The following is a 13,733-nucleotide window of genomic DNA, read 5'->3' on the forward strand; positions in this document are numbered from 1 at the left end:
CAGCTCTTTACAACATTGTTTTCATCTTCTAAGGCTGAGAAAATATAATACTAACCAAGTACTGAAATCAAATCAACTAACCCTGTCCCTTCAAAATTGCTACCCTTAGGCCTAATTTACAAATTACTGTTATAATTATAAAGAAATGATTACTATAATTACTATATTTATAAGTTACTTGGCTTCTGGCCTCATGCTGTTGCTTGATGGCATCATCATGCATAGAGACGACCAGGTCCACCATTATGGAAGTAGTCCTGTGTATGACCTTGTTGTGGCCAGGGGTTTCCATAGATCCAAGAGAACATTACTGACTGGAGCTAGTCTCCTGGAGAGGTTCCAGACTAATGGTGATCCACGGTACATTGGCTTATTGCCAAAATGGCAGACCCCTCACCCAACTAATCTGCAGAGGATGAACAACCTGCCCAGAAAAACTATGAACCTGTTACAGCACTTGCTGTTGGCACTCCTTCGCTTACGACGTCAAGGGTTCCAGTTGATGCGATCAACGGAACAGCCTGCTCGTGAAATTAACGTGCAAGTGGCTGAGCACTCCACAGACACGTGTACCCTTAACATAGTTCTCGGGGATATTCAGCGTAACACAGTGTGACAAGGCTGACCCTTTGAATTACAAGCACAACAGAAACAGGAAGTAAGAGTGAGAGAAAGCTGTGGTGAAAGAGTACAGCAGGGTTCGCCACCATCCCCTGCCGGAGCCTCGTGGAGCTTTAGGTGTTTTCGCTCAATAAACACTCACAACGCCCGGTCTGGGAATCGAAACCATGATCCTATGACCGCGAGTCCACTGCCCTAACCACTGGGCCATTGCGCTTCCACTGTTACAGCACTGACCTGAAGAAAACAGACTGCCCAACACATTTATAAGTATGAAGAATAAATGCTCTAATTTTATCTAAATATCATAGTAACATATACTTGGTTATTTTTGCTGTAAGGCATCGTATGTTTAGTTGCCCAAATCCTAAATATAATGAAATTTGTAACATACATGAAGAAACATGATTTTTCCTTTGTTTTAATTTTCAGCTAAGAGTCGTGGCCAAAGACGATGGAACACCACCTATAAGTGCTACTGCAACAGCTATTATTTCAATTAAACGCAATTTCTTTCCACCAGTATTCAGACAAAATCCTATCATCAAGACGATAAAAAATAGTGTTCCTGTAGGAACAGTTATTGAAACTGTCACAGCCACAGACAGGGATGTTACTGTAAGAATATATTTACATATATGTGTGCTAAAATCCTATTTTCTCTTTTTTTATTCTAATATTTAGCAGTAATCGTTAGATTATGCTTCACTGATGTGTTCTGGTAAAACTTAAATATAGGTAGTATTAAAAAGTTCCTGGAATAGTTCTGTAGGGTGCCAACAGATGGCAGCACAAATGTATAATGGGAGCTAACAGTGATCTTCATGGAGCAGTGTGCCAAGTGACATCACTGGGTATACTTCACAAGTTGTGAAATTTGTGTTTTTGTGATCACATGTATGTTGTAGTCCACATTTTTTGTCATGGACAGGAAATTGGAACAAAGCGCCAACGTGAAATTTCGCCTTATAAAGAAGCCTTCTTCAGAGACATTGAGCATGTTTTGGTAAGCTTATGATGACAAGGCAATGGGTTGTATGCAATGTTTTTGAATGGCATGGGTGCTTCAAAAGTGGAAGAATGTCCCTGGAAGACAATGAGCAATCGGGAAGATCTTCCACAAGTGTCACTCTTGGAAATGCAGAGAAAATTCATTAGCTTATGCTTGAGGATCATTGGAGGACAATCAACAATGTTTTGAATTTTGTTCATCCAAAACTGCATCTTCATTGAAGGGAATCGGTTTTGCATTAGAAAGCATCTCATAGTTTGAAGCTGCTTACACATAGCATCACTAGAGGATCTGTATAGCCCCCATCCTGCCAAAAAATGCTTTCCTTATAATTTCTAGTGACTCTGGATGTAAGGGGAACTGATTCAGTTGAATTTAGCCCCATCCCTATAAATGTGTAGCCAATACTAAAGTTAGAAATCAATATCATTGGCAGCTCCCCTCATTAAGGTGTCAGGTGATGCCTATGAGGGTGCTTGGCTTTACCAATGCCTCAGCCTCACTTGCGGTAACGCCACAAACATGCTGACATGCTTCACTAGGTTCCATTGAACCTTGTGGTATGCAACCAATTGAAGCACTTGGTATTGCATTGATGTTTAATCGTTTTTTCTTTTTCTTTCTCCCCACTTTTCTTTCTTTTTTTTCTTTACTTTGTCTTTCTTTTGTAAAATATACTTCTGTTCATATTTTCAATAAAATCAAATATTTTGTTTAGCAAATTTTACACACACACACACACACACACACACACACACACACACACACACACACACACCCACACACACACGTTAAAAATGAATCAGTTGGTTATTTTAATTTTCTTAATATTACACAGGCACCAAACAATGTTATCAGCTATGAAATATATGGAGACAAGTCTGCTTTACAGTATTTCTTCATCAATCCGAATACTGGAGAAGTTAGTCTAATCAAGTCCTTGGTTAATGCTCCTAATCGATTTGATGTAAGTTAGTCTTTGTTTTGAGGTTTTGTTTTTGTCTATGTATGACTGTGTATGTACAAGTATGTCTGTGTGCAATAAAAATGCTTGACTAATGAAACCATTAGCTGAAACCTACCTCTAAGTATTGTGCTATGGATTGCCTGCATATGTTGAAATAGATTCATTATACACTGTGTCTTATCATGTCTAATACTCCAGCATCCCAAACCACTGGGTGAAAAACTTAAGCCATTATGTTTTAGTGCCATCACTTGGCATCCTCAATGCCTTTAGCAGAGTCCACCCTTTTTTTGTGGGGCTAGATTTCTACTTTCTTCTCCATTATCTTCCACCAGATTCAGAAGCTCTGTAATGAATCACGGGCACTGATTTTTCCTTTGACTAAAAATCAAAAATACTGTGAGACCCACCACAAATACTACTGCTTTATATGGGACAGTGTTGCAGCTGCACATGCATATATCCTTGACTGCATCTGAAAATGACCACCCGACCAGTTGGCATGGTATCACTCAAACACAATCCAGTTTCTATCTCACAAACACGCTGTCCTCCTTCTCAGCCTTTTTAACCACTTCTACAGTGGTATCTACTATTACCAACTGGTAGATGGTTTTGAGCCACCGCCACTTAAACAGGCCTGCTTGACTTCACTGACACTTCATCAGTTATGATGACAAGAGTTCTAGTTGATCCACTCAATGGAACAGTCTACTCATGAAACATGCAAATAGCTGAGCACTCCACAGACTCGTGCATCCATAACATAGTTCTCAGGGAGATTCTGTGTGATGCACAATTCAACATGGTCAACCTTTGAAATACAGGTACTACCCATTTTTGCTAGCTGAGTGGACTGGAGCAACATGTAATAAAATGTCTCGCTCAAGAACACAACTTGCCATCATGAATTGAACTCACAACCTTGTGATTGTGAGCCCAAGTTTTTGAGACAAGCAAGAATTACAAACAAATACAATTCAAATGAAATCATTAATTTCACTACATATGAACTTATTTGTTTGTTTGTAGATAAGAAGTTTATGGCTAAGATATTAATTGAGACATTAATGTAAAATGAAAAAGAATGAAGACCCACTGTGATGACTGTCCAGTATGCAGGCGATACATTTTCAATTTTTTTCAATAGCTTTAATGTGTTTTTTTCCCTTTTGCTTTTAAATCCTAAATTAGTGTTTGAAAATGTTTATAAATTTGTATATAAATAGTTTTCAAAATGAATAAGTATATGATTTATTCATTTAAATATTTTTCTAGTTTTCAAAAGCTAGATCTTAATCATCCTTGCACTTGTGTTTTACATGTGTGGTAACCAGACATTATATTTCTCAAAGTCAGATGTCTTTTGTAGACTTTTTCCTTATTTCAACTCCTCTTGCAATCCTACAGGTAAAAATCAGGGCAAAAGATGCTGGTGTACCATCTTTGGCTGGAACCATGACTCTACAAGTAACAGTTGTTAAAAGCTCTGGACCAGCTGACTTTACCCAACAAAATTATAACATTACCATTGATGAAGAATTCCCTGTCTCATCAATGGTGCTTAATATACAAATAAACTCACCAGTAAGTACCTATTCTTCAATTGTTTTGTTTCTGTTTTTTTTTGTTATTTTGTTGTTGTTTATAAATATTGGTTGGTACTTGTTAGCAGAGACAGTAGAGTACAACCTGGAATTAATACTTGAGATACAAGGCTTTTCTGTGAAGTTTATAAGTCAATGGCAGAACCTCTTTCATGTTCATTAAACTTGTCAAAAATTGTAATCAAATCTCAGTGTAGCCTTTAAAAAAGGAACGATGTATTGTATGAGATGAACTCTGCTTTTAAAGATGGGATGGCCATGGTGAGGATGCCTTTGGGTATAAGTCTATAAGCAGAAGTAACTGAGTGACTCAAAGTCTGAGAGTTTCATGCATTGGCACTTACCAAAACTAGATACAGGTGGAATACCTGTGAGTTTATATAGCTGATGATGAATATATTTCCCTCTGGATCATTCCAGATCAAATTTTAAAATCCTAATTATGTCATGTGGATAGTTCAATAAGCAAATACAGAGATAAATAAATAAATAAGAGAGAAGAAAAGATAGAAACCTTGTGCGTGTCATCACACATGCACACACACACACACACACACGCACACACACGTGCGCACACATACACACATACATACACACAAAAATACCTCATATATTTTGCACATAAATATCTATCTTTATATATATGCCCCTTGCTTAAGCTGATGCAATTGAATTCTCTTAATTACATTTATAATGAATTATAGTAAATTACATGATTTTGTTTTATTTTTTTTAGATGAAATACACCTACCAATTAGCTGGTTATGTACCTGGTACAGAATATTTTGAAATTGGAAGCAATGGTTCAATATATGTTAAAAAGGACTTGAAAACTGATAATTTGCATTCACCCACTTACACAGTAAGAGAATTACAGCATTTGCTTTGTTTTACATGTTTTGCTTATCATACTATCATTACCTTCTTGGTCTCCTAGTTTTATTACTTTCTCAACGTTTTGTGATCAATCCTATACATGTTTGTTTTGAAGTGTTAGCAACAGTTGACATTGAATATGACAAAATCTGTAGTGAATTTTCTATAACAAATTTAGTTGAAATTCTAAGAAATATTTTAGCAATGCTTGCATTAACTCTGTTACAACTTACTAGCTGACCATTGTACCTTGCCCCAGTCCCAGTTTGATTGCTTTTCTGCTTCTATGGAAGGGATACATTCCATTGATCAGACAGTTCATTTCTTTATCAGCATCCTCTGGAATGCAGACTCAGCATGCTTTGGCTGTTAATGTACAAATATACACTGAGGTAGTGCGATCTGATTTTTCTGGACAGTAAGCATGCTTGGTCTTTGTTTGTAAGATATGTTTCCCCACAGCTCATTTCCTTGGTGGATCAGCAGTCATGGGTTAAACTAAGATCAAGATTGGAATGTTGTTAGATGTTCACTGCACTCTAACAGAGCTGGAAATTCGACTTTAGCAATAGATATGGAGAACTAGTAGAAAGTAAGGGTAATGAGTTCTTGGGAAAAATTTAGGCTGAGGATGAACTACCTGACCTGCTTCAAAAGACTTTCTGAACAGATAGAACTTTGGATAATTTTCTAAATTTCTTGACTTGGTAATGCTACTGAGGGGTACTATCTGTTAAAGATAAACTCTACAGTCATGGACATGCCACCTGGTGGACTGTTCAAGATGTACACAGAGTGATAAAACCATACTTCATGCACTCATGCAGTGTCCAAGCTTTGCTGACTTGTGGAGTAATGACAAACAGTTGTTGTCACATGTAGGGTGAATCCATCTATCAACTGAATCCATCGTGGGGATTACATCACTACTCACCTTTAACAAAGAGTGGTTGGTGATTATTTTCTATCTAGTAGCCATGATGAAAGAGTCTGTATTGAAGACAAGGCTGAAAACATTAAGAACAGACACCTTCTTCTTTGGCTGATCGGCTTTTTCAAATTCCGCTGGAAAATAAATGTGAAGGCAGAGAAGAAAGTGCTATCTCTCAGCAAATTTGTTAAAAGGTAGTTGACTAAGCCACAAACGGTTAGGGTGAATGGAATTAATCTAAGCATGTGCTTGTGGATTAGAGAACAACAACTTAATGAGGGCTTGTGCTCTTGGTAATCAGGATGATCCTAGATCAGTGGAGTTTCTTAATTGGCCCTTGTTGGAGGCCCTTCTGTATCAGGCAGACTGCATCATTAATGTGTTCACATGTTTCATATATTATTTATTCTTTTAATCTCCTCACTTTCTCTCTGCATCTTTCCTTCATCTTTTTATGTAAACTCCCACAAAGTCGTAAACTATACTTGTAATGCTTTCCTTATTTGATACCTCAGGGGAAAATAAAGAAATTATAATAATAATAATAAGAAGAAGAAGATTATTATTATTATCATTATTATTATTATTATTATTATTATTATTATTATTACTATATTATTATTATTATTATTATTATTATTATTATTATTATTATTATTACTATATTATTATTATTATTATTATTATTATTGAGAGAGAGAGGGGGGAGAGAGAGAGAGAGCAGTGCATGCAATCAAAATGACACTGGGGTGAAATATATGAAGCCCAGTATACCCATCATGACAACCCATCTGATAAGGGTATGTCAGGCACATGCATCACAACCATATGTGCATAACATTGTGATCTCATATCAAGATAAACAGCACATGACCTTGCAGGTGGGGCCTAGTTAGAATTTTCTTCAGGTCGAGTAGCCCATCCCACTCAAAAGGTCTCTGAATAAGGGTTGTTTAAGGATGTTGAGCACTTTTGTTTGATCATTCCTCAAAGGCATTCATGCACGCTTTCATCCCCACATTGTGGTCAATAATGGGGCATAGTGAAGAAACACCTATGGTTATCAAAAAACAGTTATTAATTTTGGACACAAAATCAAAAGTATCCTGAATATAGGAACTCAATCTTTTTGCTACAGGGAGTAGAAAGCCATCCAGCCATTCCAAAATTTGGCTGTATAACATTCATATCTGCTGCAAACTGGGCACATTGGAGGAAATTTTTGAACTTTTTGTTTATTTTACGGAGATCATAAAATACAATGTTCTTTGTTATGATCTTAAATAGTCAAGCATATTTTAATCTTGAAACGTTTCTATATTGTTGTTTTCATCATTATCATCATCCTCATCATCATTATTGTATGCCTATTTTCCCATGCTGGCATAATTTATTTTTTCTAATCTTTCAGTTATTGGTTGAGGCAACCCTAAACTCAACAAAGAAAAGTGCAACAGTATTTATAACTGTGAAAAGAAATTTGAATACACCAATTTTCCTAAGGCAAAATTATTCTAGGAGTTTGAATGAGTCAGAAAACCTTGGTCAGATAATCCTTACAGTATCAGCCGCAGATTTGGACAATGTAAGTTTTATTTTATCTTGAATTATGTTATTAAATACGATGGTTTAAAATTTCCTAACCATACACTTACATACCTATATGCATACACACACACACACACACACACCAGCATAAGTAATATTATGAACTCTTGCATCAGTTTTATCAAATGAATATTAATTTGTTTGATCAACTGGACAACCTACTTATTGAATTAGTGTGTAAATCCCTCACCCCACCCATACACCTGCACACCCATCAACCCCCACCGCCACCTGCACACCCGTGCACACCCCCATACCCCCACACACTGATACTAAACCTCCTGAAATAACTACTTAATATAAATAGTTATTACGTTCTGGTTCAAGTTCTACCAAAGTAGACTTTACCTTTTATCATTTCAGGGTCAATAAAATAAGTACCAGTTGAGCACTGGTGTCGATGTAATCGATTTATACCCTCCCCCAAAATTGCTAGCCTTGTGCCAAAATTTAAAATAAATATGTATAGTAATTGACAAATTGTCTGTTCAGTTATTCCTCATAATTGTGTAGTATTCTTAATTGACTTGTGTAGTAGATTTAATTCCTCATCTGATTTGACATCACCTCCAGACTTTTAGTCACCTTTTGTGGAGTCCACTCTGTTGCAAGAAGTTGGGCCAGCTCTCTGGTTTTGGGTAACCAGGGCAAAACAAATATTGCTGTAAGGCTGGCTATTTTTTTTTTTTTTTTGTTATCACTACTTCTTTATTTTCTTTCTTTTGTAGTTTTGCTCTCCTTAGAATTTTGCCTGCAGGGCAACTGCCCCTAGAACCCAACACACTCTACACCATTGTCTTCCTCTTTGGACTATGCATAAAAACTTATTAATGTCAAAGACAGATTACATATAGTAATAATTAAACTAAAGAATAGCTCATTGTTTTGTTTCACTTTCTACATCACACTACTGAATGTACCATCTATTTGTAATAAAGTTATTGCATTGATCTAATAGGAATGTTCATATGTAAATTCATTAAATCTTGTATGATTTATAAAATATTTCCTTTTGATTGTATTCTTTACAGGATGTCTTGAAATATAGTCTCTCAAGAACCATCACTTCAAATTTCAAAGCAGAGCAATTTTTCTTTGTTAATTTCATCACTGGAGAAATTAGCTTAATTAAAAGTCTTCGTGGTATTCCTGAAAATCCGATTATGGTAAGAAGTTAACAATATACATTTATATTATGATTCTTGGAAATTAAAAATAAAATGTATATGTTTATTTATTGATATTTCTTGCCTTTTAAGAAAAGTATGGGTTTTACTAATATGTTTTTATCATACACAAATTCTGCTTTAGAATGATCACATTCAATGAAGATCATGAGAGGTCTTTTAACTTGCACAATATCATTCCACTTTTTAAAATATTCTTTCCAGATTTTTTTATTAATATTTATTATAATCAGATTTTGACACTTTATATGAAGTTTTTAAGCTTTACTTTTTAATTAGCATCCAACAAATTTTATTGACCAATGCAATATAACAGGCTTAAAATAATTACAAATTTAAAATTTATTTCACTGAAGTTATGTTGTAAAATGGTCTGTAAAAAGAAAACTATAAATCAATCACTTTTTCAAAACCTTGCTAAATTTTTTAATGTCAATGTATATCAAAGTATAACTACTAGGTATTCTTCTGTATAACCTTCATCTTAATTTTTTTATACTTAAAAGATCTAATCATACTTAAAAGATCTAATTATCAATGGAATATCAATTTTTTGAACCATGATCAAACAGCTGTTGCTTATTACACTCCAGGAAATTATTGAGAGCAAAATCATCACCTCCAACATCACGAAAGAACTTGATTATTTTTCTTTTATCAAAGAACAAGTTCATAAAAGATCTACTTGCCTATAACCCCAAAGCTAACATAAATATCCACCTACTGGACAAATTTACAGCCACTACCTCCTTCTAACAGAGATCCATTGTCAAACTATTAACACCCAGTCTTTCCTGCTATTCCTACAATGGCTTTGAATTCTGTAAAAATGTCAGCTCTATACCACTCTTAAATCTATTCAATATATTTCATTTATTTTTCCTTTATCTCTTAATACAATAGCTTTGTTTCCTATACTAAATAGCAACAACTCAAATTAAACAGAAAACTTTTAACTTCATTCACTTTTTCCAATTCCGTAGGTTATAACCATGGACATTGCTTATACACATCACTGCTCTCTTTTTTTTAATCACTAGCTGCTCCTTCTAATGTGTCTTTTTAAGAGGCACTTATAAATATATACTCTACACCAAACAACTACTCATATAAGCTATACCAGCATGAAATATTAAAAATACAAGATACTTTTACATTTTCATTACAAAAGTTAATTCTGTAAGGAAAAATTAAATACTTTTGAATTCTGTTTTATACATTTCAATTTGTTTTCATATAAATTTTAATTTCTATTCTAATTTGTTAATTATTTGTTACTTGTTTGTTCTAATTTGTAATTAAATTTTATTTATGCACACTTTATTCAGTTTGAAGTGACTGCTAGTGACCAGAGAATTCCAGAAAAAACTGCCACAGCTATAGTGACAATAAGGATTATTAAAAGCCTCTTCTCTCCAGAATTCCTTAATACACCTTATTCTGCAGTAACTGACGAAAATGCTTCTCAGGGTAGTACTATTTTCACCGGAGTCACAGCACGGGATAGAGATCTGCGTGTAAGTTCTTTTCTCTCATTTTAATTAATGTTGCATTTTCTCCAGATATGCATAAGTCCAGTTATCATCCACTCATTAGAAAATTGTGTTCATATTCTATTTTGATAAAGTGTAACAATCTTGAGTTACACTTTTCATAATGACATAAAGGCAAATTAATTTAATAAAATTTTTAGTCATATAAACATTGGTTCCAGAGTTCTGACTCCACCTATAAATGTATTCATTTTAACTACTCATAATTACTATTAGCTATGTTAAATCTTTGAGTGAGATGCAAACAGTAGCAATACAGAATTGTAACATATAATTGCCAACCAGTCTTACTTGTACTGTCCAAAGGAATGCGAAAGCATGACATTTGATACTGGACAATAAAAAAAAAATTAGTTTAAATTATTATTTAAGCATTCATGATAAATAAATAAAAAAAATTATAATGTATAATTACACTAAATATAACAATCAAGATATAACTCCTATTAATATATGTTGTTGATTATAAACTTTCCCCATTTCCACAGCAAAATTTGAAGTATGAAATCCAAGGCTATGGAGTGGCATCCTATATATTCTCTGTGAACACAAATGGTCATATAATTCTGAAAAATTCTAATTTACTACGTAATATACAACAAGATAAATATACAGTAAGTATTCCTGTTATCATCTGTTCATTTTGTAATTTTTTCTTGCAATTTTTGGTGTTGAATATTTTAAATTTTAACTGTTTATTTTTTATTTGAAGTATGTGTATTACTACTGTTTATCTTAAGAATATATATATATATATATATATATATATATATATATACGCTTTAGAATTTGACACACTTTACAACATCATTGACTCAAATTTGATGTTTGTTCTCTGATCAATGTTTTATATATATATATATATATATATATATATATATATATATATATATATATATCATATAAATATATGCATATATCCATATATATACATGCATATATGGGTACAGGACATCAAAAAAACGTTGAACACAATGAGAAATGAAAACATAAAAACAAAACATAGAAACGAACTTCTTTGTGAACAACAAAAAAAAAGAGAAACAAGACATGTAACATAAAGAGTATACCCCTTCATCAGTTGTCCCTGTTTCAGCTACTCCGCATTTCGAAAACACAATATATACATGCAGCTGGCTATATTCTGAATTGACAAGAAGTAAAAAGTGTTTTGACACAAAAATAATTCCTTCTCCAAAAATACAGACCCCTTCCCCCTGCCAAAAAAAAAAAGCACACATACAGCTGACCATATCCTGAACAGAAAGACAGAAAGGATTCTCACAGGTTGGCTGACGCTTCTAAGAATGATTCTATGCTCATTTATTTGTTTATCTATTAATTTTGGATTTCTCTTTGTTACCAGATACTTCTTGCTGTTTATGATGAAGCATTCCCAAATGACAAAGCTACAACAAATATAACTATCCAGGTGACACAGAATTCAAGTGGACCTAAATTTACTCAAAGTATATACAGAAGAAATATTACTATTTCTCATCCACTTGGTCAAATGATAATTCAAGTTACTGCAACAGACAGAGATGGAGTAAGTTATTCTCTTAATTCCTGTTGTTACCAGTGATGATGACATTTTGTTTCAAAAACCAGCTACAAAACAACTCTCATCTATGTATTTTCATTGATTAAAACCACTAGTATCATCGTATATATATATTAATATGCAAGGCTTTCACTCTATGCATGCCAGCTCAATTTGATTCATCTTTATTAGTCGAAAAACACCTGTTGTTATTTTCTTGTTGTTTGTAATTGTAATTGTGTAACATGTTCTCCATTTTTTTTTTGTCTATGTTGTCGTTCACATTCACTTGCTTTCTCCTAAAAAATTTAATGCTCTTAGCTTAGATTTTTGGAGCAGCCAGATTTGAACAGTCTCAAGTGTAACTTCCCAAACTGTAAGGATAATTTGGTAAATTGACTGATGAGAGGAACTTGCAAATGACCCATCTCTGCTTTTTTCCTGTCCATCTTTTTATTGTTTTTCCCGTCTATCTTTGCATTGTTCATTTGTCAGGATGTTTTATTGTCATCTGTTGCATTCTTTTTCCATTTTTTAAATTTATATATAAATTTAATTTCCTTATTTTTATTTTTACTTAGGATCTGCCATATTATAATATTTCTGGATTAGCAAATAATGATTATTACATCACCCGTGATGATGGAAAGATATATTTAAGGAAAGCATTAACAACATCTCAAATTATAAATACAGTGAGTATGACATGAAATTTACTCATTTTATTCATTGGTTGTTTATCCATGTTTGCACAGGTCAGATAAACATATCCTGCTGCAATTAGCACCTAATATCAGCAGGATATCTTCACTATGCTTTTATATCTATTTCTGCTTTGTATCTCTAAATTTTGGTCAATCTACCATCATCGTATATATATATATATATACAATGAGAAATAAATCTCAGCTCAAATTGTAATTCGTTTTTGTGAATATAATGGATTATTGCACTGTTGAATAGAATACCTGGTAATAGCCCCTTTCATTCTGAGTTCAAATACTACTGGGGCTGACTTTGGTTTCATTCTTCTGGATTTGATAAAATATGAGTCAAGAGCTAGCTATCAATATATTGGTTTTCTGAAAGCATGCTTACTCAGGATGAATTTCTATGAAAATAAAATACTCTCAGCATTCTTCCAAATCGCAATACATTATTTACATTTGGTAGAAAATTAACTCCAAGGGAAAATTACCAAATGTAAATAATGAATTGCTATTTGGAAGAATGCTGAGAGCACTTTATTTTCATAGAAATTTATCCCGAGTAAGCATGTTTTCAGAAAACCAAACATTCCACAAATGGCAACTTTTTTCAATCACATACTCAAACTACTAAGCCTTCAGGAGCTTTGCATTCATTTCTCTAGTTGATGAGGGTCTAACCCAGGCATGTTGAACCTCTAGCCTGCAGGTGAAATTTTTTCTGCATTTAGATTTGAAAGTAATTACTGGCAATGTCTTTACAATTCTATATTAACAAAAGGGGATACATGAATTTGTAAAATGAAAGATACATTATTTTTCACAGAACCGATGTCTCCCACAGGCACTTAAAATTCACCTCTAGTACTTAAAATGTTCTTACATCTCTGATCTAACTGGATGCAATATAAGGTGTAACAAAGCTACAAACTTTACCATGAATACAACAATAGCAGAAGACAATTGGCCAGTGTTGAGTAGACAACATCTCTTATGTCATAGACTATCCTTAAGGAAAAAGTCAATGTGTGTGTGTATGTATGTATGTGTGAGAGTGTGTGTGTCCACATGTGTGTGTGTGTGTAAATGTAAACAAACAAGTATTTGTTCTTTTATTAGTA

The 13,733-nt window shown here is 33.7% G+C and overlaps 1 protein-coding gene across 1 annotated transcript in view; it reads left to right on the forward strand.

The window, feature by feature from the left end:
- LOC106874390 (uncharacterized) overlaps positions 1–13,733 on the forward strand; it is a 390,389-nt gene that overhangs the window by 212,404 nt on the left and 164,252 nt on the right. The window contains exons 94-103 of the mRNA XM_089352838.1: positions 1,054–1,239; positions 2,472–2,600; positions 4,011–4,187; positions 4,944–5,069; positions 7,426–7,599; positions 8,654–8,788; positions 10,138–10,326; positions 10,851–10,976; positions 11,729–11,911; positions 12,487–12,600. Of these exons, the coding sequence (XP_089208964.1) occupies positions 1,054–1,239; positions 2,472–2,600; positions 4,011–4,187; positions 4,944–5,069; positions 7,426–7,599; positions 8,654–8,788; positions 10,138–10,326; positions 10,851–10,976; positions 11,729–11,911; positions 12,487–12,600 (1,539 nt within the window). The remainder of the gene's footprint in view (positions 1–1,053; positions 1,240–2,471; positions 2,601–4,010; positions 4,188–4,943; positions 5,070–7,425; positions 7,600–8,653; positions 8,789–10,137; positions 10,327–10,850; positions 10,977–11,728; positions 11,912–12,486; positions 12,601–13,733) is intronic.

This window comes from Octopus bimaculoides, chromosome 5 (genome assembly GCF_046866305.1).
Source record: "Octopus bimaculoides isolate indiv1 chromosome 5, ASM4686630v1, whole genome shotgun sequence".
Classification (NCBI taxonomy): domain Eukaryota; kingdom Metazoa; phylum Mollusca; class Cephalopoda; order Octopoda; family Octopodidae; genus Octopus; species Octopus bimaculoides.